Source organism: Miniopterus schreibersii (genome assembly GCF_964146895.1).
Source record: "Miniopterus schreibersii genome assembly, chromosome: X".
NCBI lineage: Eukaryota > Metazoa > Chordata > Mammalia > Chiroptera > Miniopteridae > Miniopterus > Miniopterus schreibersii.
Window position 1 is genome coordinate 65,590,655 of NC_138104.1, and position 26,472 is coordinate 65,617,126.

A 26,472-nucleotide genomic window follows, 5' to 3' on the forward strand; every position below is an offset into this window, starting at 1 on the left:
TATACAAAATATAAAATATGAAAAGGTCCTAATTGAATTTTCTGAGTCTGGATAGCTTGTGAGGAAACCAGCTGTCTTAGGGCATAATGGTAGAAAACACTCTTGGCTTCATCATTTCCTTGTTTTGATTCTGTCACAGTGCTTGATCCATGTTTAATGTTTACCTGCCCTGCCATGCATGTGGGTTTGGGAGTTTTCATTCGGATAAGCAGTGTAAATGATTATAGCATTTCTAAACATGAGCAATGTAAGTGGTTATAACATTTCTAAACAGTGTACTGTAAAATCAGGTGGTGGGGAGATATAATTTAATGATATATTTACTTCTCTATATAAGGCTTCTTCAGCCCAGGGTGCTGGCATGTTTTTCACAATGAAAGGCATCTTATATGTAAATTCTACCCACAGTCATTAATATTAAGGGTCGCAGAAGTACACTGCAAACCACAATTAAAAATGTATTTGTTAGAGATGAGACCCATCATTCCGTGGTTGTTAGAAAGTTCTCATTCTGCCTTCACACAGACGCAGTTGCCAGATGTTAACTAGCTCAGCAATCATTTTTCCAGGAGAGTAATCAGTGTGTACTTTCATGTCATTCCTAGAATGAGGGCAGTGCATGACAGAGGGATGGGTGTAGGGCTTAGTAAATGTCCCTGAATTTTTGTTTGAGCTGCATTCATTATGCAAGTCTTTTTCTTTATGTAATAAAAATTCTTGAGGATATGAAGAAAAGCTGAATTTATTTCACTATATTCCTTTTTTGTTTTTCAGGATGTACATACAAAGACTATATCCTTATGGTCTTGTATCAATAGCCAGCTTGATGAATTTTCTAATCCCTTCTTTGTGAATTATGAAAACCATGTCTTATATCCTGTTGCTAGTCTGAGTCATTTGGAATTATGGGTAAACTATTATGTGCGATGGAATCCACGAATGAGGCCTCAGGTATCTTTTGGTTTTTCTTCTTTTCAAAAGAGCATGTATTTTTGTTCAGATAAAGGTGGTGTTGCAGAAATGGGTGCATCTAGATGTTAGTACTGAAGGCCCTCTGCCCTTGCCTCTCCAGGTTCAACCCTTTGTATTCATGTTTCAGCAAGTTCTTTCCACACACCAACCCAGATGCCATTTGCTGGGCTAGATTAAAAATCTTAGCACCTCTGTCTTCTGCTGATGGTACATAGATGAAGTATTACCAGGTACCATGTTTAACTCAGTCTTTCCAGGAACTTGACTCAGAGGTGTTATGGGGGTAGCAGTACCAATGATGCAGGGTACCATATGTGGAGTCAGTAGAAGGGTATTTATGTGAAAAATGCATCATGGTTCCAGTTTCTAGATTCTGGTAGCACAACAGAAATGGGACCTGTGCTGAGTCACAGAGCAGGTGCCCCTTGAAGAAGGGGTAAAGATTCCGCCTCCTGCCACAGTTTTTACTCTACTATTTTCTGAGATTGAAAAAACATTAGAAAATGGTGCACAGCAAGGCCAGGCAGCTGAGCTGTGGTCACCCTTGGTGTTTAGTGGCTGAGCTTGGGCTGTGGCTCGGGCACTACCACTTAGGGTCAAGGTGCTCCCCCAAGCCTCTGCTCTATACAGTCCTGCTCCACCCTCAATCTCCTCCACATGGGTGGCTGGGGCATGGTTGGTGCTGGGTGGGGAGCAGACTGATGGAGGCAGCCCTTACCTCCGTGGACAGATGGCTTTCTGCTGAAGTTGTTTTTTTAAAGTTAACTTTTTTTTTAGTTTAGCATTTTATTATTTTATTTTATTTTATTATTTTATTTTATTTTATTATTTTATTTTATTATTTTAATTTTAATCCTCACCAAGGTTATTTTTTCCACTGATTTTTTAGAGAGAGTGAAGAGTGGGGGGAAGAGGGAGAGAGAGAAAGAAATACCTAAGTGACAGAGAAACATTGATTGGTTGCCTTCTGTACCTGCCCTGACCAGGGCCAGGGATCAAACCTGCAACTGAGGTACGTTCTCTTGACTGGAAATCAAACCTGAGACCCTTCTGTTCATTGGCCGATGCTCTAACCACTGAGCAAAACCAGCCAGGGCTAAAGTTAAATATTGTTAGGGTTTCCTGGCAGTCCATCTAGAGTGTGTTTCCAGGGGCTTGCTTAACATCATTGCTTCTGTCAGCCACAGATCTGCCTTTCCTCTCTGCCCTCTTCCTTCTCAGTTCTTCCCTCTCATTCAGTGTCTTCAGTCTCTAAAGGCATATTTCATCTCTGTCTTAATCTGCTGGAGCTGCCATAACAAAGTAACACAAGCTGGGTGGCTTAAACAACAGAAATGTACTACCTCCCAGTTCTGGATGCTAGAAGTTCAAGATCAGGTGTCTGAGGGAATCACCTGCTCCAGGTCTCTGTCCTTGACTTGTAGATGGCCATCCTCTCCCTGTGTTTCTTAACATCATCACCACTTTATGCGTGTTTTTGTGTCCAAATTTCCCCTTTTTATAAGGACACCAGTCATATTGGATTAGGGTGCACCCTAATGATTTCAGTTTGACTTGATCACCTCTGTAAAAACCATTTTTCCAAATACAGTCACATTCTGTGATATGGGGGTTAGAACTTCAACATATTAATGCGGGGATACAATCCAACCCATAATAACCCCCAAGCCCCACTAACCATGGGGAAGACCAAACTGTTCATTTCTCTTTTCAGTTGGCTTGGCACTTGAACTTCAAAGGTACCTTCACTTTACTAACCTTTCCACCCTACTGGAAGATTTGCTTACCATAGACTTGGCACCAGGTTTTGTCTGACAGGTGCAAACTCTGCCCAAGGCACTGCTTTTCATCTCCTGACCAGCTCCCTTTCTCTGTAACACTACAGCCCAAGCTGCTCATCATTTGCCTCTTTTTGCCCTGTTCCTGGTTTATTTCATTTGTTCAACGAAGCTTTAGCTACAAAAGCCCTTTCCTCTTCTAGAATCTCTGAGTCAGCCATGCCACCCTCAAGACCTGAGGCCTGTTTTCCAGAACACCGTGATCAGGGCCTGCTCAGCCCAGTACTTGCCCTTCTCTCTGAGCAGGCCTTAGAACCAGGCCTCAGGTTCCCCTGCACCTGTGCCTCTGCCACCCTGTCCTCCAAGGCTGATGGACTCCATGCCCCGCAAGCTACCGCTCAGCCACCTCCAACTCTGAAAATGCTTTTCCTACCCTCTGCCTCTCATGGTGCCAATAGTTGGTTGTCTGAGAACCTTTTTTCATAACTTCCCTTACCTGAAACTCCCCTCCATTAACATATGAGGGCCCAGCTGCTGTTACTGTTTGCCATGCAGATTCCTAACGTGGTGCAAGGGGCCACTAGCTGCTTCCTATGTTACAACAGCATGAGCAGCAAGGCCAGTACACATTTCCACACTGGTGTGAGGGGACCTTAGCACTAAGGCAGCCACAGCACATTTCTAAATATCATATGGGTTCTGGATTTAGTATGTGTTTTGAGTAGCAAAAATGCTAACTTTTAAGAGTTGTAAAATATTTTTATTGAAGAACATCTGAAGCTGGAGAAACACAGTCCCAACTTTTTGCCCCATGAAAACAAACTATACATTTAGTTAACTTTGGTCACTGCTCAATGTTTTAAATACAGATTTTTTATTTCATTTGTGGCTAGTAAGCCATTAGTAACTCATTTCAAATGTTCAGTGCTTATGACTATACCAACAAGAATCCATCCTTAGCTCTGTGGCATCTGCTCAAAATGCTGTGACATCAGTTAGCAATAATCTGTGGCCTCCAGAAAGCTAAATCCGTTTTCCTTCCCTCTTTGGAGTGGCCCATGCTTTGGGCGACTCATCCCCTAGTGGCCAAAGTCAGTCACACAATGCCCCCTGGTGCAGACAGTCATGGAAGGGAAGGCTGTCCCCAAGCAACCAGGGCCAAATCCTGTTTCTGATGGTGACTCTTGTCTCTGATGCCTGATGTGGAACAAGGTCCTTAGCTTCCCTGAGACCTTGTGGGGATACAATATAAAATGAATCCCTACCTTGAAGAGTAGTAGGCAGGTGGTCCAACTTTTTGTGTTCTCCCTGCACTGTGCTACACAGAAGGGAGAACTGGAAGGCAGTCTATGGGCCACAGCTTTTTATCCTCATTGCAACAAACACGCTTTGGAGACTTCCTAGGTGCCAGGCACACAGAGTGTGTTGGGGAGTGGGTTGGGCCTTGGAGACACCAGAGGCCAGAGCTTGGCAGGCCCAGGCTGCAGAGGGCCTTGTGAAGCATCACTAGGAGTTTGCACTTTATCCCAGGGGCTATAGGAGCCCCCACACCCTCCGCCAGGGTTTGTAGGGCAAGACCTGGTGTATGTTCTAGAAAGCTTACTCTGGTAACACTAAGGTGGTCAGGAATGGGGAGGGAGACAGTGAAAACTATGGCAAAGGAATCAGCAAGAAGGCTGATGTGGGTGTCCATGACGGGACAGTGAGGCAGGCTGAGCAGAGAGGAGAGGCAGGAAGGATAGACGGGTCACAAGTTTGTTGGGCCTCTTTCTTCTGTGGAGGACAGGCTAGATTGATTGCCTGGAGAGGGGCTCCTGGGCATCCATCAAAGGATGGCCAGATGGGGAGGAGGGCCCAGCAGATATCTTGTGTCCTTTGGGATCCTCTTGGCTTGTGTCTCATACATGCTAGCACCCACTGGGTGACTGGCCCCTAGATGGGCATTTTCTTGAGCAAGCAGGCCTTTGGCTTATTGTTAATGAAGATGACATACAAAAAAAGATCTGAAAGACTGCACGGAGATGTATGATGCTCCTCTCAGGCCCTGGGTGTGTTAGCTAGTATATTCCCCACAGTCTGCTCTGAGGCCACGTGCATGTGTATTAGTAATGGGACCCTGATTACAAAGCAGTCCATCATTTGATTGGAACCAAATGATTCTGCAAACAGGAAAATGCCAAATAGGTCCTAAGGCCAAGAGGGGTGCTATTGCCCTCCTCACAGTGGCTTTGGGATCAGCATCAAATCAGTTAATTTTCTCTTGTTATGATGGGGGCCTTTGCTGTCAGACTCCCACGTTGCCGTCCCCTCCCTTCTTCCTCTGACTTGCTAAGTCAGGAGTTTGTTCTTGGCCTCTTCAGTGCTGGTCACCGAGCCACCCTGCTATGGTGGGGGCACATGGCTGCCCTGGCTTTTTCATCCCTCCTCCCCCTCTTTTTCATCTCCCTTCCTCTCTTCTCATCTCTGGCTTGCTCACTCACATCTCTGTCCAGCTGTCCTATTTTCTGCCTGTCCCTCTCTTTCCCTTTCATCTGTGTCACCCCCTTGTCTCTGTCTTTCCTTCTTTCACTCATGTCTCTGTCCCTCCCTCTCATCTGTCCCTTTCTCATGTTCTCCCCTTCTCTGATCTCTGACCCTCTCATCTCTCTCTCTCCTTCCCTCTTCCCTCCAGTTGGGCTGATCATCACTGGCATCCCTGATGGGACAGTTCAATTTTTGGTGGAAGTAAATGATAAACAGGCCTGGTGGGAGTGGAGAATCCAAAAGCCCCCTCCCTCCCTCAGCATGTGCTATTTGCACTAGTCCCTGTGGGATGAAGCAAGTATGTGTGTGAAAAAGGTGGGGGAAGAGTGTTTTAAGCAGAAGGGACAGCACATACTTGGAAGATTCTGGAATGCTGGAGGGAAGTGGAAGCTGGACCTGGTGAGAGGTGATTAGGAGAGGTAGGCTGGTGTCAGACCACACAGGGCCTTGAGGACAAGGGTGGCATGGAGAAGCCGTTGGAGGGTGTTAATTGGTTGTCCCTTGTTTCATGGAGGGAGGGAGAAGCTAGTGTCCCCAGGGCTTCTGGCTTCTGCCAACTCCTGTTCCAGTTGATGAAAGTGAATAAAACTTCAAGTTGTAGAAAGTGCTGATTTAACAGAAGTATGTTTAATCAGTAGACCTATTTATAATGTTGTAAAAATTCAGAGGTAATGGAGGCATGTGTACGTATGGAGGACATACATGTAAAACACTGCTCTGGGGCAGAAGCCAATAGTATTTTCTGACCAGTCTGAAGAAGACTGTCCCTTTCCCAGTCAGTACCTGTGGCCTTTCCTGATGCACAGGTTGAAGTTTCACCTGAGCCCCCTTGTGTTCTCTGGGAACCTGGCCAAGTTGACAGGAGAACGCAGGGTGACAAAAGCATCCCCATGGGGTCAGGTGAAGCCCCCGGCTCCTGGGTAAGGGGTCCCTGTAGCATGGCATGAGGAGACTTGGGATACCTGGGGCATTTTGGTTGTGAACTCATCCTGCAGTTAGAAGCATCTGCATGCTGAAAGGCTGTGTTAGAAACACAGTGCCCAAGAAGTGGCCTGCTAACGCAGCTGTGTCCTACTTGCCCCCAGATGCCGATTCACCAAAATCACAAGGAGCTGCTGGCCATCAGGGCGGAGCTGCAGAAGAGGGTGGAGGACCTGCAGCGGGAGGTGGCCACTCGAGCCTCATCCCCATCTGAGCGGGGCTCCTCACCTTCCCACTCAGTCACACCTGTCCATACTTCAGTCTGATGCTGCAAAGGTGGTGGTTCCAGTGAGTCCAGCCATCAAGGCCATCCTGTGGCTCACTGCTCTCCCCAGTGACTCAGGCAAGGGTCCTGCAACCTGTTCCGGCTGTAGATTGTGATCTTGTCTTTTAGGATTAGGCCCGGTGCCCTCCACATCTGGATGGCACTTCCAGCCAGTGACCATGTGTGTAGCTAAGTGACAGCTCCCACTGTCATCTGCACTTTTTGTTTTCTGAACACTCCATTTCCCTCCTGTTGGGTTTCTCAGGGTGGCTGTCTGTCCCGTTGACCCTGTGACCTGCACCCAAGCTGCTTGGGAGAAACTATAGTGAATGGAATGCAATGCTTAGGTTCAAGGTCTCATACCATTTCTTTCCTTCATTAAAACAAATGCCATTCACTTAGAGACCACATTGCCAGCCATGGGGCTTCTTTCAGCTCCTTGCTACAATTTGAACTGTTTTAAAATTAACTATTTTGGGGGAAAGATATACCATTGCCCTGTCTTCTAGAGTTCTCTTCTTGCAAGGGGTCCCCTGTACCAATTACTGTTGTGTACATGTAAGGTATTTTTTAAAAAGAGAAATATGCATTTATTTTCCTATGTCCTTTTTATGTTTATACTAGTCACCCCAAGAGGTGTCTGCTAACTGGACTGTGTGAGAAATTCTTCTCAAAAAAAGCTCATGCTAACTTCTATGTGGTACATTTGAAATGCAATTTGAATATGATCATTTAAATGGCAATGTGTTGTATCCTCACCTAACTTTGGTACTTGCCTCCTGAGGTGGCCTAGGCCATTGATGGAAATAGCAGCCGTTTCCTTTGAGATGGCTTTGCAGAGGGGAAACAGAGGACCCCCAGCCGCTCTACACAAGTGCTGGCCTCCCTGTGGGCTCCCTTACGGAGCTGTCCACAGCTCCTGGCCTGTCTGATCTTGCAGCCTCCTGCTTCTTTACTGCTGCTGTTGTTTGTGTCAAAGTGAGTCCTCTCTCACCTGTTATCTGCCTTTCTGAAGATCCCGTTAATTCAGTTTATTCATATGACTTCATGTTAGTATTTTAAAGCAACCACTGACCTGTGGCTTCTGTTGCCAGAAGCACAGCACACACTTCCCTCGGTTTTCTCATCTCAGAGCAAACCTTCTCTAGCCAGGCCTCTCCTCCCAGTTTTGTGTCTTCACTCACTGACTTTGGGCTCTGGGACTCTATCAGTATGGGTAGGAACTAATTTACAATCAGCTGGTCCATCCACTAGCACTAAAGCTCTGAGCTCCTCTGTGTGGCATGTCACAGAATCTTGCACATTTGCACCCTCCCTAGCAGGTCACATCCTCTCCCTGCCCTTCCCATTTCTGCCAGTCACTGGGACCCCCATCATTGCAGGAATTAAGCTTGCCTTTGGAGTCAGATGGCCTCAGAAGTTCATAGGGCCAGACCTGAGTACAACTGCACTGGAATATCTAGTTTGTTTCAAATTAGTGGATGCCATGAAAAGTCTTATATATTGACCTTATTTTTGAAAATATATTCTTAAAAAAGATTTTTTACAAATAGAGAATAGATGCTTTTTCAACTTTGGAACTTTCTGATTCTTACAGAAAATTATCTGGTACCCATAAGGTATCAGTAGTACTTCTTCAAAGTAATTTGATCCCCTGAAATGAATTCTCCATTTTTATCAGCTGGAGATTTGTTTCTAAATCATAGTTCAACCGATATTAGCTTTTGATTTATGCTCCCAATATATCTGAAAGCTTATTTATGAATGGATAAACTGGATTATTCATCAATACACTGATTTTTTTCCTAAATGGAGACATTTCCCCGCCCCCCCCCCCCCAGAAATATCCTTTAATAGTCTTAGCGCAGCTTGGGGATTAAATTTGGTGGTGACTGGGTGAGGCTTCTGACAGAGCCATAGAAGTAGAGTGGGCTTATTCTTGCCCAGGTCAGCTAGCTTGGTACTGGGACAGGGTGGGGGGCCTGGACTGGGCTGCCCTACCCTCCTCTGCATGCTGTGCCCTAGGAGGAGCCCTAGAAACTCTGATTTGAAAGCAACAATAGAGATCATTTTCCTTTATATGTTCCTAGCATAGAACTATTTGTAAAACGATTTGAAGTATAGTTTTGTTACCTAAGCAACTCTTTTTTTTGGGGGGGGGAGGGAGTGTTTATTTAAGTGTACTAAAATGTAAAACCTTTATGGCTCAGATTTTCAAAACCTGGTACAGTATCATATTTGCCTCGCCTGATGCACTATATTACAATCTGTAATTAAAATAATATGTTTGCTCTGTGGTTTCTTTTTTATTTTTTTAAAATATGTTTTTACTGATTTCAGAGAACGGAAGGGAGAGAGATAGAAACATCAATGATGAGAGAGTCATTGATCGGCTGCCTCCTGCATGTCCCCTCCCCGTGCTGGGGATCAAGCTGGCAACCCGGGCACGTGCCCCAACCAGGAATCGAACCTTGATCTCCTAGATCATAGGTCAGTGCAACCCCTGAGCCACGCCAGCCAGGCTATGGTTTCTTTTTTAAAGTATTTTGGTAGATTTTTCCCTTGGGGAAAATGAGTAATGGTAAATATTCAACACATGTTATTTTATTATGTACCAAGCACAGTATATGTAAAGCACCTTTACATGATTTAATTCATTTACTAAATCGTAAATGCAGTTTATCATAAGTCTTCACTGTTTTGGCTGAAATGGGTAAGTACTGTGATTTAAAAATCTGAAATACTCCTTGACCTTGACCTTGAGAAAATGTTAAGGACACAGGAAAGGACTGGGGAAACCTGAGAATCAGGTGTAGCTCTGAGGAGGCAGGGCTGTCTTTCCAGGCCACAAGTCCTGGGGCCTAAAATGGGGTGGACTTCTAAGAAGCTCCAGAGTCCCCACACCAAGTCTACAGAAGGAATGCTGGCCTTCTGGGGGGATATACGGGCTTGGATGAAACCATGGCCCCCCCTGAGGGTCACCCTTCTTAAATGGTCCTGGGGTTCTTGTCCCTCTCCACAGAGCAGTCACAGTAGCTGTAGTCCTTAGCAATAACATCTGAGTAGCAGGGCTGCGAGGACCACTGTGCAAGGTCTCAGCTGGCCATGCAGAACCTCTGCACTGAAGTCACTTGGTGGGTTTGAAGACAGTGCTGTTTTACTACAAGAACAAAAATGACACCCACCTCAATGTGAAAACCCTCCTAGTGTCTACCACATCTTGCTTACGCTGAAATGTCAGGCTGTCTTTTCAGTCTGTAAGCCAAGCTGCAGGGTCATGACAAGAGCACACTTTATTACAAACAGGCCATTCCACACAGCAGCAGAGTGGCAGGATGCACCTCCCCCCCCCCCCAGATTCTGTGGCTGAAACCACTTCATATACCTCATAGCCACCCTCGATACTGCATTTTGTTGGAGACAGAGCAGTGGGCTTGGGAGTCATGAGTCTGGGGCCTGCCTCTCCCCTCCCACCCTCCCCCCACCCCCAGAACATCAGGCACTTCTCTCTGCAGCTCCAGGCCTTGGCTCCTTGTACCCTGAGGGGGGCGACCCCCTTGGAAGCCCTAATCTACCTCATTTGGCTGGGGAGGATGTGGAAGAGGTGGTCTCCATATCATAAATTAAAGAAAAACAGGATCATTTGACAAAGGAAGTGCCTTAAACGTCATCACAATGCAGTCGTCTCTTAGGTCCCATTTTGTTTAATGCAAAGATGAGACAGTTTACAATTCACACTTAAATACAAGCACATAAAAAGTACTGGGGATTTGGAGATCAGTCTCTATTTCTTCTTCCTCATAGAACTGATACTAACTCCCAACCCAAGTAGCCAAGGCAGTGGGCCTGGCACTGTTCCATGGGTCTGACCCACTCCACAAAGCTGCCATGTCTCCTTCCTTCCTCCACGTGCTCAGTTATTGTTAACACTGAGCTCCCCTCTCCACCACCAGATTAAGCTGGTGTTTACCACAGTGAGTAGGCCCCCAGTGCCCATCATCAACAGGCCAGGCAGTATAACTACAAACTTAACAAGTCAGGCATATGTCACTAAACCAAGCAAACATCCTTCTCCTCTCTTCCCCTTCCTTCCCCTCCCTTTCAAATATATTTATAAGCAAACAACAAGCATGCTTCTGGCTTTGATGCTTATTCTTGATGTTTATAGCTTTTGCTACCAAAATAAGAACACAGAGTGGAGGGTGAACGCCTCCCTCACCCAGGATAAAACACATTTCTAGTACATAAATGATTCCTAAAAATCATGTCAGCCTGGAGACCACATCTAGTCCCCTATGGAATCACGTGGGAATTAAGACCCGAGAGTCAGAGCTTCTGCTTGTCCAGAAGATTCCTAAACTTTCAGGGCAGGGCTATCATGGCATGCATTTTTGCAATTAAATAAATGAAAAGTCTCCACATGGACCAGCTCTCTGGAAGGCCAGCAGTGAGTGTCAAAGCTGGAATTGGAAATGACCAAAATAACCCTTCCACCTCCAACCCCACACTGGGTGCCGTGTGTGCCCAGTGTTACTTGGTGTTCACTGGTGTGTATTCCTTGGAGGGGCTTTAAGCACCAGGCGCTAGCTAGACCCCTGACAGCTCTGCGGTCACACCAAGGGCTGCCTATTGGCAGAAACCCACCAGTGAGTCAATCTCTTGTCTCCTAAGCATTAAGTGTCCTCTTGGCCTCCCTCAGCTTGCTTCCCCTCCCTAGCTCACTAAGGCTTGGAACAGGCTGGCTTTGGGGAGTGGGTGATCTAGCAGCTGGATTTCAGAATACCTGTGGTAGGGCGGGCACCCCATCCTGTCAGCAGGGCACAGAAACCAAACTCACAAACACCTAGAGCTCATCCAGAAAACTTAGAACAACAGAAAGCCAATGATATCAAAGGAGCAGTACAGCAACTGTGGGTCCAAATGAAATAAGGATCTTGATCCTCAGTAGCAGGGCCATTGTGTGCCAGCTGCTTCGAGGGGCCCTCAGATCTGGGGCGGCTGGGGCTGCAGTGACTCCGCAGACTGCGGTGGCAGTTCTAAGTATTTCACTGGAAAGAGAAGATGCCTGTTAGAAGGGATTCATTTCCATTCTGCTCAGAAGGCACAAATACATAAGTCAGCCCCTGCTGGGGATAGCGATCTTGTTCCCTGTCTGTCCTGTCCAGAGGCTGAGGCAGCTCAGCCCCTCCTGGCCAAAGTCCCCTCTGGTGCCCACTCTGTCCTGTCATAGCAACCCATTTCCTCATCTGTAACATGGGAATGCTCCTGATAGGGTTGCTGGGAGGATTTTAAATAAAGCACTCGACACAGTACCTGGTCCATGGAACATGCTCACACAATGGTGGCTAAGAGTTTTTAAAAATGCTTATAGTGAATGCTACTGTAGAGTTACTTTTCCCATGTTTAATCCAGGGCTCTTTAATCCATTCAGTACAATACTGCCAAGTACCCATTCTAAGCAAGGGCATGGAGCACCCTTGCAGATCTCCACTGCTGTTACCCTCTACTCCAGCCACAAGACGCACCACGCTCCCATTTCCCTTTCTGCACCTACCCCAGCCTCTACTGAGGAAAACAGCCTTTCCTGACTACCCTACTCTCATTCTGGGGCCATAGGTGGTATCTACCCTGAGAAATTGGCCACGCCAGGCCAGCAGCCTGACATTATGCAGCCTTCACCGTTGATGGCTCCTGCACCCAGAAAGGGCTCCATGACCACTGAAGAGGGAGGCAGGGAGGTAAGGAGAGAGATGGGCTCCAATAATAGGGTCTGTGTTTTAACCAAGTTCCCTCTTTGCCTTTGCCAATTTTCAAGTTGAAAGTTTATGGGTCTAGGTTAAAAGATCCTCCATGGCTGTATCAGAATTTGTCTGGGAGTCACCTATTTTCATTGCAGAGGGTACAGGGGCCTGGGGCTCATGCTCAGATGACTCAGGAGCCCAGCCTGAGACCCAACAGTGCACTGAAGTCCTTAACATGGCACTAGCTGGCCTTGGCTGTGTTCCTCCTGTCCCTGATGGCCGTCTGATCAGGAGCTGAGTGGAGGGACCTCTGCAGCCCTGCAGCCCTTGCTCTGCCTGGAATCCTAGAAACAGACACCTCTTCACTTCCCACTTCCCTAGCACAGTACTGCTCAGTGCTGGGCTCACCAACTAGGAGACTTTTAGCAAGGAACACTCACCAAAAAGTCCTTACCTTCGGGTTCTTCACACACAACGGTTTCCAGGTTCTCTCCTTTCGCATAGTCTGCATTGAGACCTTCTGCAAAAGGCAAAGGGCAGAGTTAGTGGCTGACACAGAACCAAAGGGTCTCTTAGCATGATCAAGCACTCCTGACCAAGTCCTCCATTACAATTAAAAAAGCACAACTCCCAAAACAGACTCAGACCCTGCACCCTGAGCCACCTGAATGTCCTTGTATGGGCAAAGAGTGGCTGTCTGGGAGTGTGCCGCCTGCCCAGGAGTTTTCATCCTTATCCTCAGAAATGATGACACTTGGCAAAGGCCCCTGACAGACATCCCCATCCCCATAGGGCAGATGCGACCACATGTAGATTGTGGGCCAGACAGCAGCTCTGCTCAGCAGAGGGGGCACCCATTGGCAGGGCTCGGTATCACCCATGGGTCCATATGCTGGCCCAGGGGCCAGGGAGGCAGAGAGGGAGCCAAGCACTGCATAAGTAACAGATAGATGCCAAGTAGGGAGGGGCAAATGGCTGAGTGGGGCTCACTTTGGAGATGCCAGTAAAGCCTCCTGCTAGTGTATGGTTTTCCCAGCAACACATGCATGGAAAGGCCAATCAGCTTTTCTAGGCAGTGGGGATAGCACTGTCCCCACCCTCAGGGATGACTGCCCAGACTGGACCTCCACCCCTTCCCACACATCCCTGAACCCAGCTACACCCAGCCTAGGGACAGAAAGTCTGGCAGTTGGGACCCTCCCACACATATCAGGGAAAGCTAAAGATGGTTATGGTCACAGCCAAGTTGGAGAGTGCTAGGGAAGGGGATGGGATAGAGAGTGGTGAGAAGGAGCAAGAGCAGTGGGATGGGGAGGGGGGCACTGAGGCCAGAGCAGAAGAGGAAAATGAGTAAATCAAAGCACATTGTTACCTTGACCTTCTGCTGCATCTGAAGGCAAGACACAAAACTTAGGACCCTGGAGCAAGAACTCAGACAACAAAGCACACAGGCTTTCTGTAAGACATGTTGGCCCTTGGCACTGTGGACAGAGACAGAGGGAGCAGCGGGTCCCTAAAGCCTGAGCCTTTTTGATGACAGAAATACTGGAAGCCCCAGAGAGCCACAGTGGGGACAGGCCATGTGCCAACCCTTGGGGCTTCCTGGTGCACCTAGTACAAAGTTGTTTCTGCTCTGCCTTCTCTGACCTCCATGCAGTGGTGACTAAGGCCACTCTGGGTAGAGGCTCACCTGAACGGCAGGGATGGGAGGTCCAGACCCCCAGCTTCACAGTGGGCTTAGCCACCCCACATTCATGGGATTCCTCCTGATTCTGACCCAGCCTAGGTACCAGCTACACATCGGTAGATGAAGCACATACAGTCTCGCACATACCAATAGTCCAGAGAGTGAATGAGGGCAGCAGTCACAGACATGACAACAAACCACCAAGCCTAATCCTGCCCTTTGATCTCCATAACAGTAAGCAAGGGGTGCTATGGCCACATTCAGGAGAGGCATCTAGTCAGGCCCTCAGGCTGGGAGGGCAGGAAGGCTTCCTGAGATGGTAGCCTGGGCTCAAAGAATGATAGCAGCTAGGTGAGGAGAGGAGGCAGCAGAGGGGATGCTGGAGACTACAGGGCAGACTCAGGGAAGTGAGTATGGCTGTTGAGAAAGTCTTCTAGGTCCAGGGCTGCAAGGGTCAGGAGGGGAATGAAAGGGAAAGGTTGTGACTGAAGTGGAACAATGAAGTGCTTTGAATGACAAGCTCAGGGGCTTGGCTATGACCTGGAGAGCAGTAGGGAACATGGGAGGTCCCATCAGAGCTGGCCCTGTGCATTTTAAGCAGGTTCTTCTGGCTGCTTCAAGCAAGAAGTGTGAAGGACACCAGGGCCATCAGGAGGCTGATAGAACCATTCAGATGGAGGACTAGAACTGGCCCTGGAAAGGCAGGGGCAATGGTGGCCCAGAGCAGGGGGTACAAGCCCCAGGATTGGGGAACCACTGATGTAGGGTAAAAAGACAGGAGGATCCAGGAGGACTGGTGGAATCTGTGAGGGAAGGTCACAGAGACAGGGTGGAAACAACTTAAAAATTCTGAGGAGAAATTTGGTAGTACAGGGAGTGGATACAGAAGCAAAAGAAATCTTTTTCAAATTTGGGGGATACTTCACACTTGGCTCCCTTTTGTGTAAATCAGGAGTGATGATAGCACTTGCTCAAGTGTGTCTGGGTAAGGGATTCAGGACAGTGTAGGTTTAGCAATGACAATGACATCATTAAAAGATTGAAGGGGGGAAAACTGAGTCCAAATACACAGGTGGAAGGGCCACCCATACAGGGACTAGTGGGTGTGGTGTGAAGCCTGTGGCAGGGAGGGAAGCCTTCTTAGACTGGATGGGGAGGGGTTGGGGAGAAGCCAGTGGGTTCCATGAACTTCTTGAGAGCCACCATTAGCCCTACAAGCCCACTTTTCTCCCTGGCCTATGCCACTCTGCCAGCAGGCTCACTCTTACTATCTGGCCCAGAAACACCCTCACCTTGAGGCTGCCCCTTAAAAATAGAGGTCACATCCATGTCCTCCATCTTTGTTGCCACACATCTTTCAGTTGTCATCAACACTCCCTCTTTTGGGTTTATTCTTTCTCAAATATCATATAAATTACTCGATTCTACATACCAAGGCCTTCATATTTTCACATTTTATTTGGCTTCCCTGATAATCCAATTTGCAAAGCCTCATACCTGTTTGTTTTAGGAAACAAAATCATGTATTTTCATTTCACTTTAGTACCCCCACAGAGACAAACAGATACAACCCAAACAACTCTTTTTTGGTTTGAAAATCAACCTTTTTTCTCTTCCTTGTTTCTACCTACTGGCACTCCTTCTGGATTGATGGCTTCGCATCTGAAGTAAGTTCCTTCAAGAATCCTCTGTGCCTCCATTTCCTCATCTATGAGATGAAGGTGCACATCATACCTCCCCAATCGAGTTATGGGAGTTCTCACTATTTGGGTAATGGTGGCCCCCAAAAGATATGTCCATGTCTTCATCCCTGGAACCTGTGGATATGACCTTATTTGGAAAAGGGTCTTTGCAGGTGTAATTAAGGTAAGGATCTCAAGATGATATCATCCTGGGTTATCCACATCAGCCTTACATCTAATGACAAGTGTCGATATGAAAGACAAAATAGGAAAGACAGACACAGAGGGAAATGCCATGTGGAGATAGAGGCAGAGACTGCCACGGGAAACAGGGCCACCAGAACCTGGAAGACGCAAGGAAGGATCCTATCCTAGGGCCTCCAGAAGGAACCAAACCTTGCTGACACCTTGATCTTGGACTTCTCTGGCCTTCAGAACTGTCAGAGAATAGATTTCTGTTGTTTTAAGCCACTCAGTTTCTTTTATTTTGCGCTGGCACAGGGGAAAGCTCTAAGGACAATCCAGCCTCCAGGTCTGCACTCTTTCTGACTCTTTTTTGTTCATACCGCTCTACAGCCAAGCTTCTCAATCCCTGGTTAGTTGACAGTATCTCAAGTAGGGAGACCATGAACAGTTGTGCAGGTTGTGCATTGAGATGTGAATGGTGCCAGTAGAGTACTGTGCACAGCTTGTGTAGCTGTATGTGGTGGCCCTGGTCAAGAATGTTGTATAAGAGTAAAAAAGAAGCAAATATGATGGCCAGATGAAAAAGTAGTTGTAAACTTTAGCAATATCCACATTCAAAGCATTCTGGGACTCCAGTTACTTTTCTGGTAAGCTCAGCTCCTGGCTAGAATTAAGGGCAGAGGCCTAGAACAAGGGTAGAAGAAGCCTCATAGGGAGTGATCCTAAGCTTCAAGAAAGAGGAAAACTACCATTGAGTCAGATTATGTCATTTGAACTAAAAATCACCAATCTTAAAGTAGAGACACACTCTAAGCAAACAGTGACATATCAACGCTGTGCTCATAAAACCAAGTGTAGTCTTTCTGTTCACCCTCAACAGCATTCCCACAGGGCTCCTGACATGGGGTGCCTGACAGCTTCCAAGATAGGATTCCATTTGTAACACATCTTTAAAGAGCCATGGCATGAAGTGGGAGCATCCTAGGTATTACAAATCTAGCATGTAAAGGGGGGGGGGGGAACTACATATAATATCTCTCTTGCATTCCTACTCCTTTAAAAGAATTCACAATTTGACATATTTTAATATTTTCTGGCTTACATGGGGAGAAGCAGGGGCACCAGGGCAGTTCCAGAATGAGTGCTGGCTTGCCCAGCTGCCTGCTGGGTCTTGGTGATCCCCAGAGACTGCTGCCTTCTGCTCCAGAGAAAAATGGCAGCACAAGAGGGAGTTGTTGACCCCAGAGCCTCTGAAGGCCCCAAATTCCTCTGGGTGAAATCTGAGGTCATACAGAAATCCCAGTGTCTCTCCTGTTCTATGACAAGGAAACATCACAATGGCTCTGCTCCCACAGAAATTTGGCTTCCAGAAACTGGAACCTTGAAAAGATCAAGGTCAATATATCCAGCCCCATCCTCTCTTTTAGGCTGCTTTACACTTTAGTTTGGCCTAGATCTGCCCCCAGGGATTTCCAAAAGTGCCTCTCCCCACCCCTCCCCCAAGAAGTCTTCTCAGGCAGGCTGTGGAATAGACCTGAATCTCAACTTGCTCATGTTTCTGCCTCTTTCCCTCAAAAGACCTTAACCATTTGTTTACGTACACAAGGCGGATCCACTTACGCTGAATGAAGAAGCAGAACTTCTTCTGTTGGTAGGAGATGTAGCTGGTGACAGCACCAATCAGAGCCATGGCCAGGGCACTGGCCACACCAGCAATGGTGCCAGTCCCTAGTGACATTTCTGGGCAAAGGAAAGGGTAGAAGAAATGAGAAGACGTGAGGTCAAGCTAACAGTGCCATAAGGATCAGCTCAGACACTGACTTAAATTTGTTCCAATGCCCAGGACCTCTGAGCTAGTTTTGAGAGGCCTAGCCACTTGTATCAAAGGAGTTCAAATGACATACTGCCCTCCTTGGATTTGCCAAATGCTTCTCTTTTTCTGTAAGGATTTCCACTTTGAGAAGCTTAAAATGTGGACATGGAAATGGTACAGTCCCTATTTAACTGAGTTCCAGATAGGTTTCTGGGTCTCAGGCCAGCAAGCTTCCCATGGGGCCACCTCCCCGGCAATCCATATTTTTTAGCTTAATTCCTTTAAATGACTGTCCTGCTGCTGCTAGCCTCACATTTCTTTAGTGGAAACATTCAGGGGAAGGTCTGGAAGGCCAACTCTGTGACGAGAGTGGGCCAGCACTATGTCTCCTTGTGGTTTCCAACAGAAATCTTGGGATTCAAACCCACCAGCTTCAGGGTCGCCATTGCTGCCATACTTGCCACCACCTGGAGAAAGGACGAAAGCACATAGTGTCTGCTGTGAGTCTATGAACATCCAGCTCTGGGTTAGTAGAGACAGCCCCTTCCCGACTCCCTGACCCTTCTGATTACCCTCTTCACAGGACCCAGCCAGTAACCCCCCTGTGGGTTTATACCCAAATGAAGCAGGACCTGCTCCCTTGTGCTGGTCACTTGCAAAACCCAGGCTGCCCTGTGGGACTTTTTATTTTCAAAATGATAACAACTGTGTATTGAACATTTGTTATATCTGGGCTCCTCATGCACAGTGCTTCACTGAATTTCCTTGCAATCCAGCGGGGCAGGTCACCTAGCATCCCCATCTTACAGAGGAGGGAGCAGAAGCTTAAGGACTTGCCAACAGGTGACTGAGCTGGGCCCATGCCAGGTGAGCCTGACTCTGAATGACAACAGTATGTGTGTCCCATGTATTTACTATTTCCTGTAAGAAATATTTATTCTTTATCTGATTATAAAAACATGCATATGTAAAACTTTGTTTAAAAAAAGATGAAAGGCTAGCATAAATATTATTCATAATCCTGTCAGCCAGTGAGATTTACAGTTAATATTTCAATTTACTTTCTTTCTGTGCCTAGTGCTTTATCTGCTTTTCTTCAAATCCCGATGTATCTGTTCATGTAACTTAGGTACATATACAGCATCCTTACAATATGCTATAGGATTAAACCATAATTAAGAGTTTTTAAGGGCTTCCACTTCCAGCTTGGTATAGACTTGGGGTTGTTCTTGGAACATACACAAATGCAGGTTGACAGTTCCTTACACAGGATTTTAAAATATAAAAGTTTCTGAAATATCACAGAGATGGAGACTAGATTAGTGGCTGATAGGAGTTAGGGAGGGTGGAGAGGGAAGGAGCTGGCTGTGATTATAAAAGGAAAACAGGCAGGATCCTTGTGGTGACACAGTTGTCCTTTATCTTGACTATGAAGGTGGTCACAGGAATCTACACATGTGATAAAATTTCATAAAACACACACACACACACACACACACTTCCCCAGAGAGCAGCTCCCTGACAAGCAAATGGTGCCATTTCAAGACATTAATTAGCCTTGAGCAGTCCTTTCATGTACCCTCTTTCTTCTCAGGGCATAACAATCATTAATGGAGGGAGACTGTTAACAAAGCCCAGAGTCCTTAGAGGAAACTGCCCTGGGATGTTCGAGGCAATGAACTCTGACATTTCCTTCACCAAAGAGTTTGGGGGAATGTAGCTTCCTGGATCATAACAAATGTCCTTCTGATAAGGGATGTTGTTAATGGGGAAGGCTGTGGGTGTGTGGGAACAGGGGTAATATGGGAACTCTCTGTACATTCTGCTAAATTTTGTTGTGAACCTAAAAGTGCTCTAAAAAATAAAGTTTATTTTTTAAAAAGAGTCTAGTGGAAGGAAATGAGATTTGTTATGTTCCCACCTGAGGCTGAACCCTTGGGTTAAATGCATTTTATAAAGATCTATGATTGGATATGAATGGTTATTTACAAAACAAGGAGCACTGGCATTTTAAAACACACAATCACTGCTGTTGAAGAAAGCACAGTAGAAAGGAGGACAGGAGTTGCCCTGTGCATTAACATGTCAGCAGTGAGGCCACTTGTGAGGACATGGAGTCCTCACCATCAATGGTCCCCTCTACTGTGCTGGAGGGGCAAGCCCCATCACAGGCATCCTCTGCTGATATATTCATGTCACTAGATTTCCAGACAAATCTGAGCAATTCTACCTACTCTTTGTTTCACCTTGAGGTGGAATGAAGCTGAGTGGTCACAAATCTCTTTTCCCTTGTTAATGATTTGGTCACAAGGATTCACAGCAACTTGAACCTTACAATCTGTATGATGGCTGAATTAAGAGGGTATTACATGAAATGTAAACAGAACTGCCCCCTTACTACTGCTTCTCCGGATACATGCAGAAAGGCTTGGTACTCTCCCAGGCTGTCAAAAAGACTCAAAAGCTCAACACATCTCTACGAATTCCTGACTATCTGACAATCTGTGATTGTATAGAAGCATTATCCTAAGAAGATTACCAAAAAATGTTATTTCTCTCCCTCAAAAAAATTAATCCCATCCTGTGGGAGTCTCACTGCTCAGATGGGCATGTGAGCTAGAAATACCATGAGGTTAAAAACCAATTGAAAAATAAATAAATAAACAGGCATTCAGGATCCTTCTATCCCTTCTAGTTGCATGAACCTGAAGTCAGCTACATAGACCTGCCATTGGAGTTAGCCAAGCCAAAATCGTGGCTTTGATCCTCATTTAGCAAAAGAGCTCTATTTACTTCCTCTGAGCATAGAATTATCTCAGTTCCTTTACAAAATGCATGCTATACAAAAGATGGTATTGGGACAACTGATGAACCAATGGCATAAAATAAATTGATCCAATCCAATACCTTCCATAGAAGTTCCCAATAAATATAAACTAGATGAAGCTATAAAAGCACTACAAGAAAATGTACAACAACATTTATATTGTCTTGGGGTAGGGAATGAGTTTCTAAATCTAGAAATTTAAAATGGAAAAGATAGCAGAAGTAAAAATTTGTGTACTAAAAGCACAACAACAAAGCAAAACAAAATGAATAAATTGGATTTCATTAAAATTAAAACCTTTGGAGCTTTATTGACAATATATAAAGAACTTCTACAACTCCAGAGATACACAAATGGCTAATAAGATGCTCAACATCATTAGTCAAACCCACAATGAGATACTGATTTACACACATTAGGATCTCTATAATCCAGAAAAAGATAAATAAGTGTCGGTTAGGATGTGAAGGAATTGGAACCCTCAGATATTGTTGATGCGAATGTAAAACTGTCCAGCTGCTACAGAAAACAGGCTGGCAATTCCTCAAAAATTTCAACACATGAGCAAGCAATTCTACATCCAGATATATAACCAAGAGAATAGAAAACATAATGCCCCCACAAAAATTTGTACACTAATTTCATTGCAGTATTATTCATAAAAGCCAAAGAGTGGAAACAACCCAAAGGTGTATCAATTGATGAATGGGTAAATAAAATGTTTTTGGAATAAATGAAGAGGACTTAATAATAATCACTCATGTAAAAGTAGCCCTTACAAATCAATGAGAAAAGATAATGATTCCAGTACAAACATAGGCAATGAGCATGAACAGGCAATTGACATAATAATATTAAGAGTGTCTAGAACTTAGGTGTTCAGTTGGCAGAAGTCATGGAGCTTGGGTGTCCAGGATGTTCCACCCTGGTGACCTTCTGTAACTGGCCCGTTGTCCTTGCTCTGCTCATGTGTATCTAACTGCCTACCACAGATCTATCATTCTAAGCTCAACCTGCACCATCCTACAGGAGCAGACTCACAGGGAAAAGGAGTCACAAATCAGAACTGTGAAATCTGGTGTGACCTGGAGGAACCTCTCTTCAAGAGTTCTGGTGGGGTGTCACTGAGTTGCATCACCTCCAACAAAAGGCTGCCTGGATTTGTACTCCCAAAGTAGAACTGGGACTTTAGACTTTAGAACCCTTCCCCCTCCCCCTCAGAAGCCTTCACCAGGGCCTCTGGGAGTGAGTTGCAGGGATAGAGGTGGGGTCGCAAGCTCTCTCCCACCTCCCAAAAGAACTGGTGCCACCCTAAGTGGAGGGGACAGCCTTGATCTATTAACCCAAGCCCCACCTCACCTTCCGACAGGGGCAGACTCACAAGGAAAAGGGGTCATAAATCAGAACTGTGAAATCTTGTGTGACCATGTAGGAGCCTCCCTTCAAGAGCTTTAGTTGGGTACTGCTGAGCTGTAGGGCAAGTGCTTAACTCCCTTCTTGAGGGCTGAGGACCTGCACCACCCCCAACAAGGGGCTTTTTGAATTTGCATTCCCAAAACCTGCCACACCACCAGCCAAGTGCAGACTCAAAGTGGGGAGGAATTGCAGGTCAGAACTGGGGCATATGAAGCCACCCCTTTGGAAGTCTACATCTGGACCTCTGGCAGTGAGCTGCAGGGATAGAGGGGAGTGACAAGCTCTCTCCCATCCCCCAAAAGAGCTGGTGGTACCCCAAGTGGAAGGGGCAGCCTTGAGTCCCACCTGCACTGTCCTGCAGGTGTAGTTTCCCAAGGTAAAGGGGTCACAAATCAAAACTGTGAAATCTGGTGTGTCCCCCTTGGAGCCTCCCTTCCAGAGCTCTGGCATGGAGCTTAAAGGAGAGCACCTACCTATCCTCTTGAGGGCTAAGGACTAGGGCCACCTCAATCAAAGTGTGGATTAGACTAGCATGCCCAGATTCTACTGGTCCCACCCTGCTAATCTCATATCTACTGAGGGAAGGGGGTACAAAGCAGAGCTTAGACATTGGACCTGACTCACTTGGAGTACTCCAACAGGGTCTCTGGCAGAGCACTGCAGAGATAGAAAGAGGTGAGCAGCTCTCTCCCTTCCAAGGGTAGGCAACACCTCAAGTGGAGAGGGCTTCCTTGTTCTCTTTCTCTAAGCCTGGCTGGCACATGCCTGCTGGTGCAACCTCACAGGGGAAAGGGGACATAACTCAAAGTTGGGTCATCTGGTGTGACCCCTCGGAGGCACCCCTCAGGGTCTCTGACAAGGACACTTCTAAGCTAGAAGGCAAGTAGCTAGTTCCCCATTTGGGGTCTGAGGGCCTGTGTCACCCCAAATCAAAGGGAGGATTGGATTTTCACTTCCATTTCCAGCTGTCCCCATCTTGCTAAGCTCATTTCTGTGGGATGAATGTCGATCCCACCCACGAATGGGCCAACAAAAATCAGCTCCCTATTACAACAGGAGGGTTCACATAACCCACAAAATGGACATAACTAGAGCATTCAGCTCAGGAGTTCAAGGAGATTTTACCACTATGTTCCACAGAACACTAACTACATAAGGTCACCCCATAAAGACTGGGAGTCATAGTAGTTCTATCTTACACACAGAAGCAAAAGCAGAGACAGCTAAAACGGGGCAACAAAGAACCCCCAAATGAAAGATAAGGAAAAATCTCCAGGAAAAGAACTGAATAAAATGGAAGCAAGACATCTATCAGACACAGAGTTCAAAATAATGGTTATGAGGGTGCTTAAACAACTTAGTGAGAATAACAAAGAACTTAATGACAACTACATCAATGTGAAAAAGGAGACAGAAACTCTAAATAAGAGCGAGTTGGAAATAAAGAATACCATATCTGACATCAAGAATACAATGGAAGGAATTAAAAGTAGAATGGATGAAGCAGAGGATAGAATTAGAGACTGAAAGACAAGGTAGAAAAAACAACCAAACAGAGCAACAAAAAGAAAAAAGATTTAAGAATGAGGATAGTTTAAGGGAGCTCTGGGACATGAAACATAACAACATCTGCATCTTAGGGATTCCAGAAGGAAAAGAAAGTAAGCAAGGGATAGAGAACCTGTTTGAAGAAATAATCTTAGAAAACTTCCCTAACCTGGTGAAATAAAAAGCTATATAAGTTCAGGAAGTACAGAGGGTCCCAATCAAGATGAACCTAAAGAGACCCACACCAAGGCACATCATAATTAAAATGTCAAATGTTAAGGACAAAGAAAGAATCTTAAGGACCACAAGAGAGACAATCAATGACCTACTAGGGAGTCCCCTTGTAGAGGATTTCTCAACAGTGGATTTCTCAACAGAAACTCTTCAGACCACAAGGGATTGCCATGAAGTTTTCAAAGTAATGAAAAGCAAGAACTTGCAACAAAGACTGCTCTATCCAGCAAGGCTATCATTTAAAATTGGGGGAAAATAAAAAGCTTCCCAGACAAAAGAAGGCTAAAGGAGTTCAGTACCACCAAACCAGCATTGCAAGAAATACTAAAAGTACTGCATTAAGAAGAAGAAATCTAGAAAAAAAGGTACATAATCATAAAGGGGGAAAATGGCATTAAATAAATACATATAAAAAATAAACTTAAGTGTAAATGAATAAATGTTCTCATCAAAAGATGTAGGGTAGCTGAATGGATAAGAAAACATGACCCATATATATGTTGTCTACAAGAGACTCACCTCAGAACAAATTATTCACAGAGACTGAAAGTGAAGGGATGGAAAAAAGTATTCCATGCAAATGGAAAGGGAAAAAAGCTGGGGTAGCAATACTTATGACTTCTGACAAAATGGACTTCAAAATAAAGACCATAACAAGAGACAAAGAAGGTCACTACATAGTACTAAAGGGATCAATCCAACAGGGGTTTATAACCCTTATAAACATATATGCGCCCAATATAGGAGCACCTAAATATATAAAACATTCTTTGTGGACTTTAAAGGTGAGATTGACAGCAATACAATCACAGTGGGGGACATTAACACTCCACTGCCATTGCTGGATAGATCATCCAGAAAAAAAATCAACAAGGAAACAGAGACCTTAAATGACAGACTAGATCTAATGGAATTAATTGACATTTATAGAACATTTCAGCTCAAAGCAGCAAAATATACATTCTTCTCAAGTGCACATGAAACATGCTCAAAGATAGACCACATGTTAGGACTCAAAACAAGTATTTACAAGTTCAAGAAGATTGAAATCATATCAAACATCTACTCAGATCACAATGGGGAGAAATGAGAAGTCAACCACTATAAAAAAAGGGAAAGATGGGGAAGATGGTGGCACTGTGACAAAAAGCAGAGTGCCCTTGCTCCCAGCCAGTGACTTGACTAACTAAAATACTGTGTAAACAGCTTGGAAGAAACAGAAATATACATGAGTTGACATATTTCAAGTAGGAAGCATTCAAGAAACATCATAGAGTCTCGTAAGGGGGGGTAGAAAGGGGGTGTCCTCCTGAAGCCTGTGCTGGGCTCTGAGGCCCTAGGGCTAGAGACTGAAAAGCTTCCTCCCCTTGGGAGTGTGGGCTGGCATCCAAAAACTGGATCTCAATCCCCAAGAAGAGAAAATTAGAGCTCCACATGGAGGGCAGAGGGACCAGGGGAATAGTGTGCTGGAGAGGAGGGGACCACACCTTCTCACTGAAAGAAAGCTTCTAATGGTGGCCAGGACAGAAGTCTTTCACACAGGGTGCTGACCACAGGAAAGGATGTCCCACAGTGTGTGGCTCCCAAGTAGAAATTATCCAGAGGGCTGCACTGAATAGCCACATACAGGGACACTCTGCCTTCCTGTAAGGCATTGTGTAGAACTCCAGGGAGCATTTAATCTGCATGACATGGAGAAGGGGAAGAGAGCCCTCCCACCACCAGAGACTGACTGGAGATATCTGTGGGGCAGATCAGTTCTCCAGCCACATGAGCTCCCAGAAAGGCGAATCTGAGATTTTGGACCTGCCCTGAGGGGTGTCTGGATAGCATATAAGGAAATGCCCCAGCTTTACTGAGATCAGGGGTGGAGGGGAGCTGTGTGGGCCTGACTTTGTTACCCTCCTGCTTGGTCCCTTGGCATGGGGGTAGCAGGACCTTGCAGGGCAGATTCTCTGCTTGCTTGTTCCTTTGTGCTTTTTTGAGTTTTTGATTACTGAATGGGCATCCAACTTCCTGGCTTGCATTAGGCAGACAGAACAGCGGAAGCTGGAATTGATATCTGCATTGTGGAGAGTTGAAATTGGTGCACCTGTGCAATCAGCCAACCAGATCTGGGAAAGGAGGGGCAGAACACGCTCACCTCTCCTGCAGGTTAGGAGCGCCACCTCCAACAGGAAATGGGCTGGTTCAGCTCACTGAAGCCCCAGATATTCCCCAAAGGGCACACTCCTGAGGGGAAGGGAGAACAGCTCACAGGAGGATATTATAAGAATAAGACTCTCAAGGACTATTGTTTGGGAACTAGAGGAAAAGCTTAAAACCCCTGTTGGAGGCTGAGCAGGCAAAGTGCTCATCAGAATGTGTTTTAATCTAACCCACTGAGCCCAGGCTGCTGAAACTGCCCATACAGAAAAGGCAACAGGTTGAAACTGTAGCAGGCCATTGTATGGGGAACTAGAATTGGAGGATAGGGTAAAAACTGAGGAACTGGCTGTGAAGCAGAGACTAACTTCCCCACAGTGAGTGCCTGACAGCAAAACCTCTAAGTAAAGAGAGTGATATCCCAAGCTACATAGCCATCCAGTACCCTAAAGACTCTACAGGAGACTCTGGAGTAAGACCAGGCAATCACAGGAGGAGACAAAATAGGTGACAAGTGGAGGTGGTCCACAGAGAGCCTCAGATTATCCAACTACCTAAGGACACCAAGCCAAACCTAGACAGCTCCTGACATTGGCTGACACACAAGTACTTCCCAGGAGAACTGAAATGAGCATACAAAAAAGTGAGCCTTGGACAAAATAAGCTGCCCAGAA

At 45.9% G+C, this 26,472-nt stretch overlaps 2 protein-coding genes across 9 annotated transcripts in view; one reads left to right on the plus strand and one right to left on the minus strand.

Annotated features, from left to right (window-relative positions):
* MTMR1 (myotubularin related protein 1) overlaps positions 1–8,817 on the plus strand; it is a 78,859-nt gene extending 70,042 nt beyond the window's left edge. For all 3 annotated transcript variants that reach the window (XM_081124976.1, XM_081124974.1, XM_081124975.1), the window contains 2 exons: positions 775–951; positions 6,359–8,817. In XM_081124976.1, coding sequence (XP_080981102.1) covers positions 775–951; positions 6,359–6,520 — 339 coding nt within the window. In that variant the 3' untranslated portion in view covers positions 6,521–8,817. The remainder of the gene's footprint in view (positions 1–774; positions 952–6,358) is intronic.
* Positions 8,818–9,110: 293 nt separating this feature from the next.
* Positions 9,111–26,472, minus strand: part of CD99L2 (CD99 molecule like 2) — a 149,695-nt gene continuing 132,333 nt past the window's right edge. For 3 of the 6 annotated variants that reach the window (XM_081126190.1, XM_081126186.1, XM_081126187.1), the window contains exons 6-9: positions 17,942–18,095; positions 17,436–17,555; positions 12,715–12,780; positions 10,205–11,567 (exon numbers count right to left, since the gene is read on the minus strand). In XM_081126190.1, the coding sequence (XP_080982316.1) occupies positions 12,726–12,780; positions 17,436–17,555; positions 17,942–18,095 (329 nt within the window). In that variant the 3' untranslated portion in view covers positions 10,205–11,567; positions 12,715–12,725. Of the gene's footprint in view, positions 11,568–12,714; positions 12,781–17,435; positions 17,556–17,941; positions 18,096–26,472 lie in introns of all 6 variants that reach the window. The other 3 variants (XM_081126191.1, XM_081126189.1, XM_081126188.1) reach the window with 2 other exon arrangements.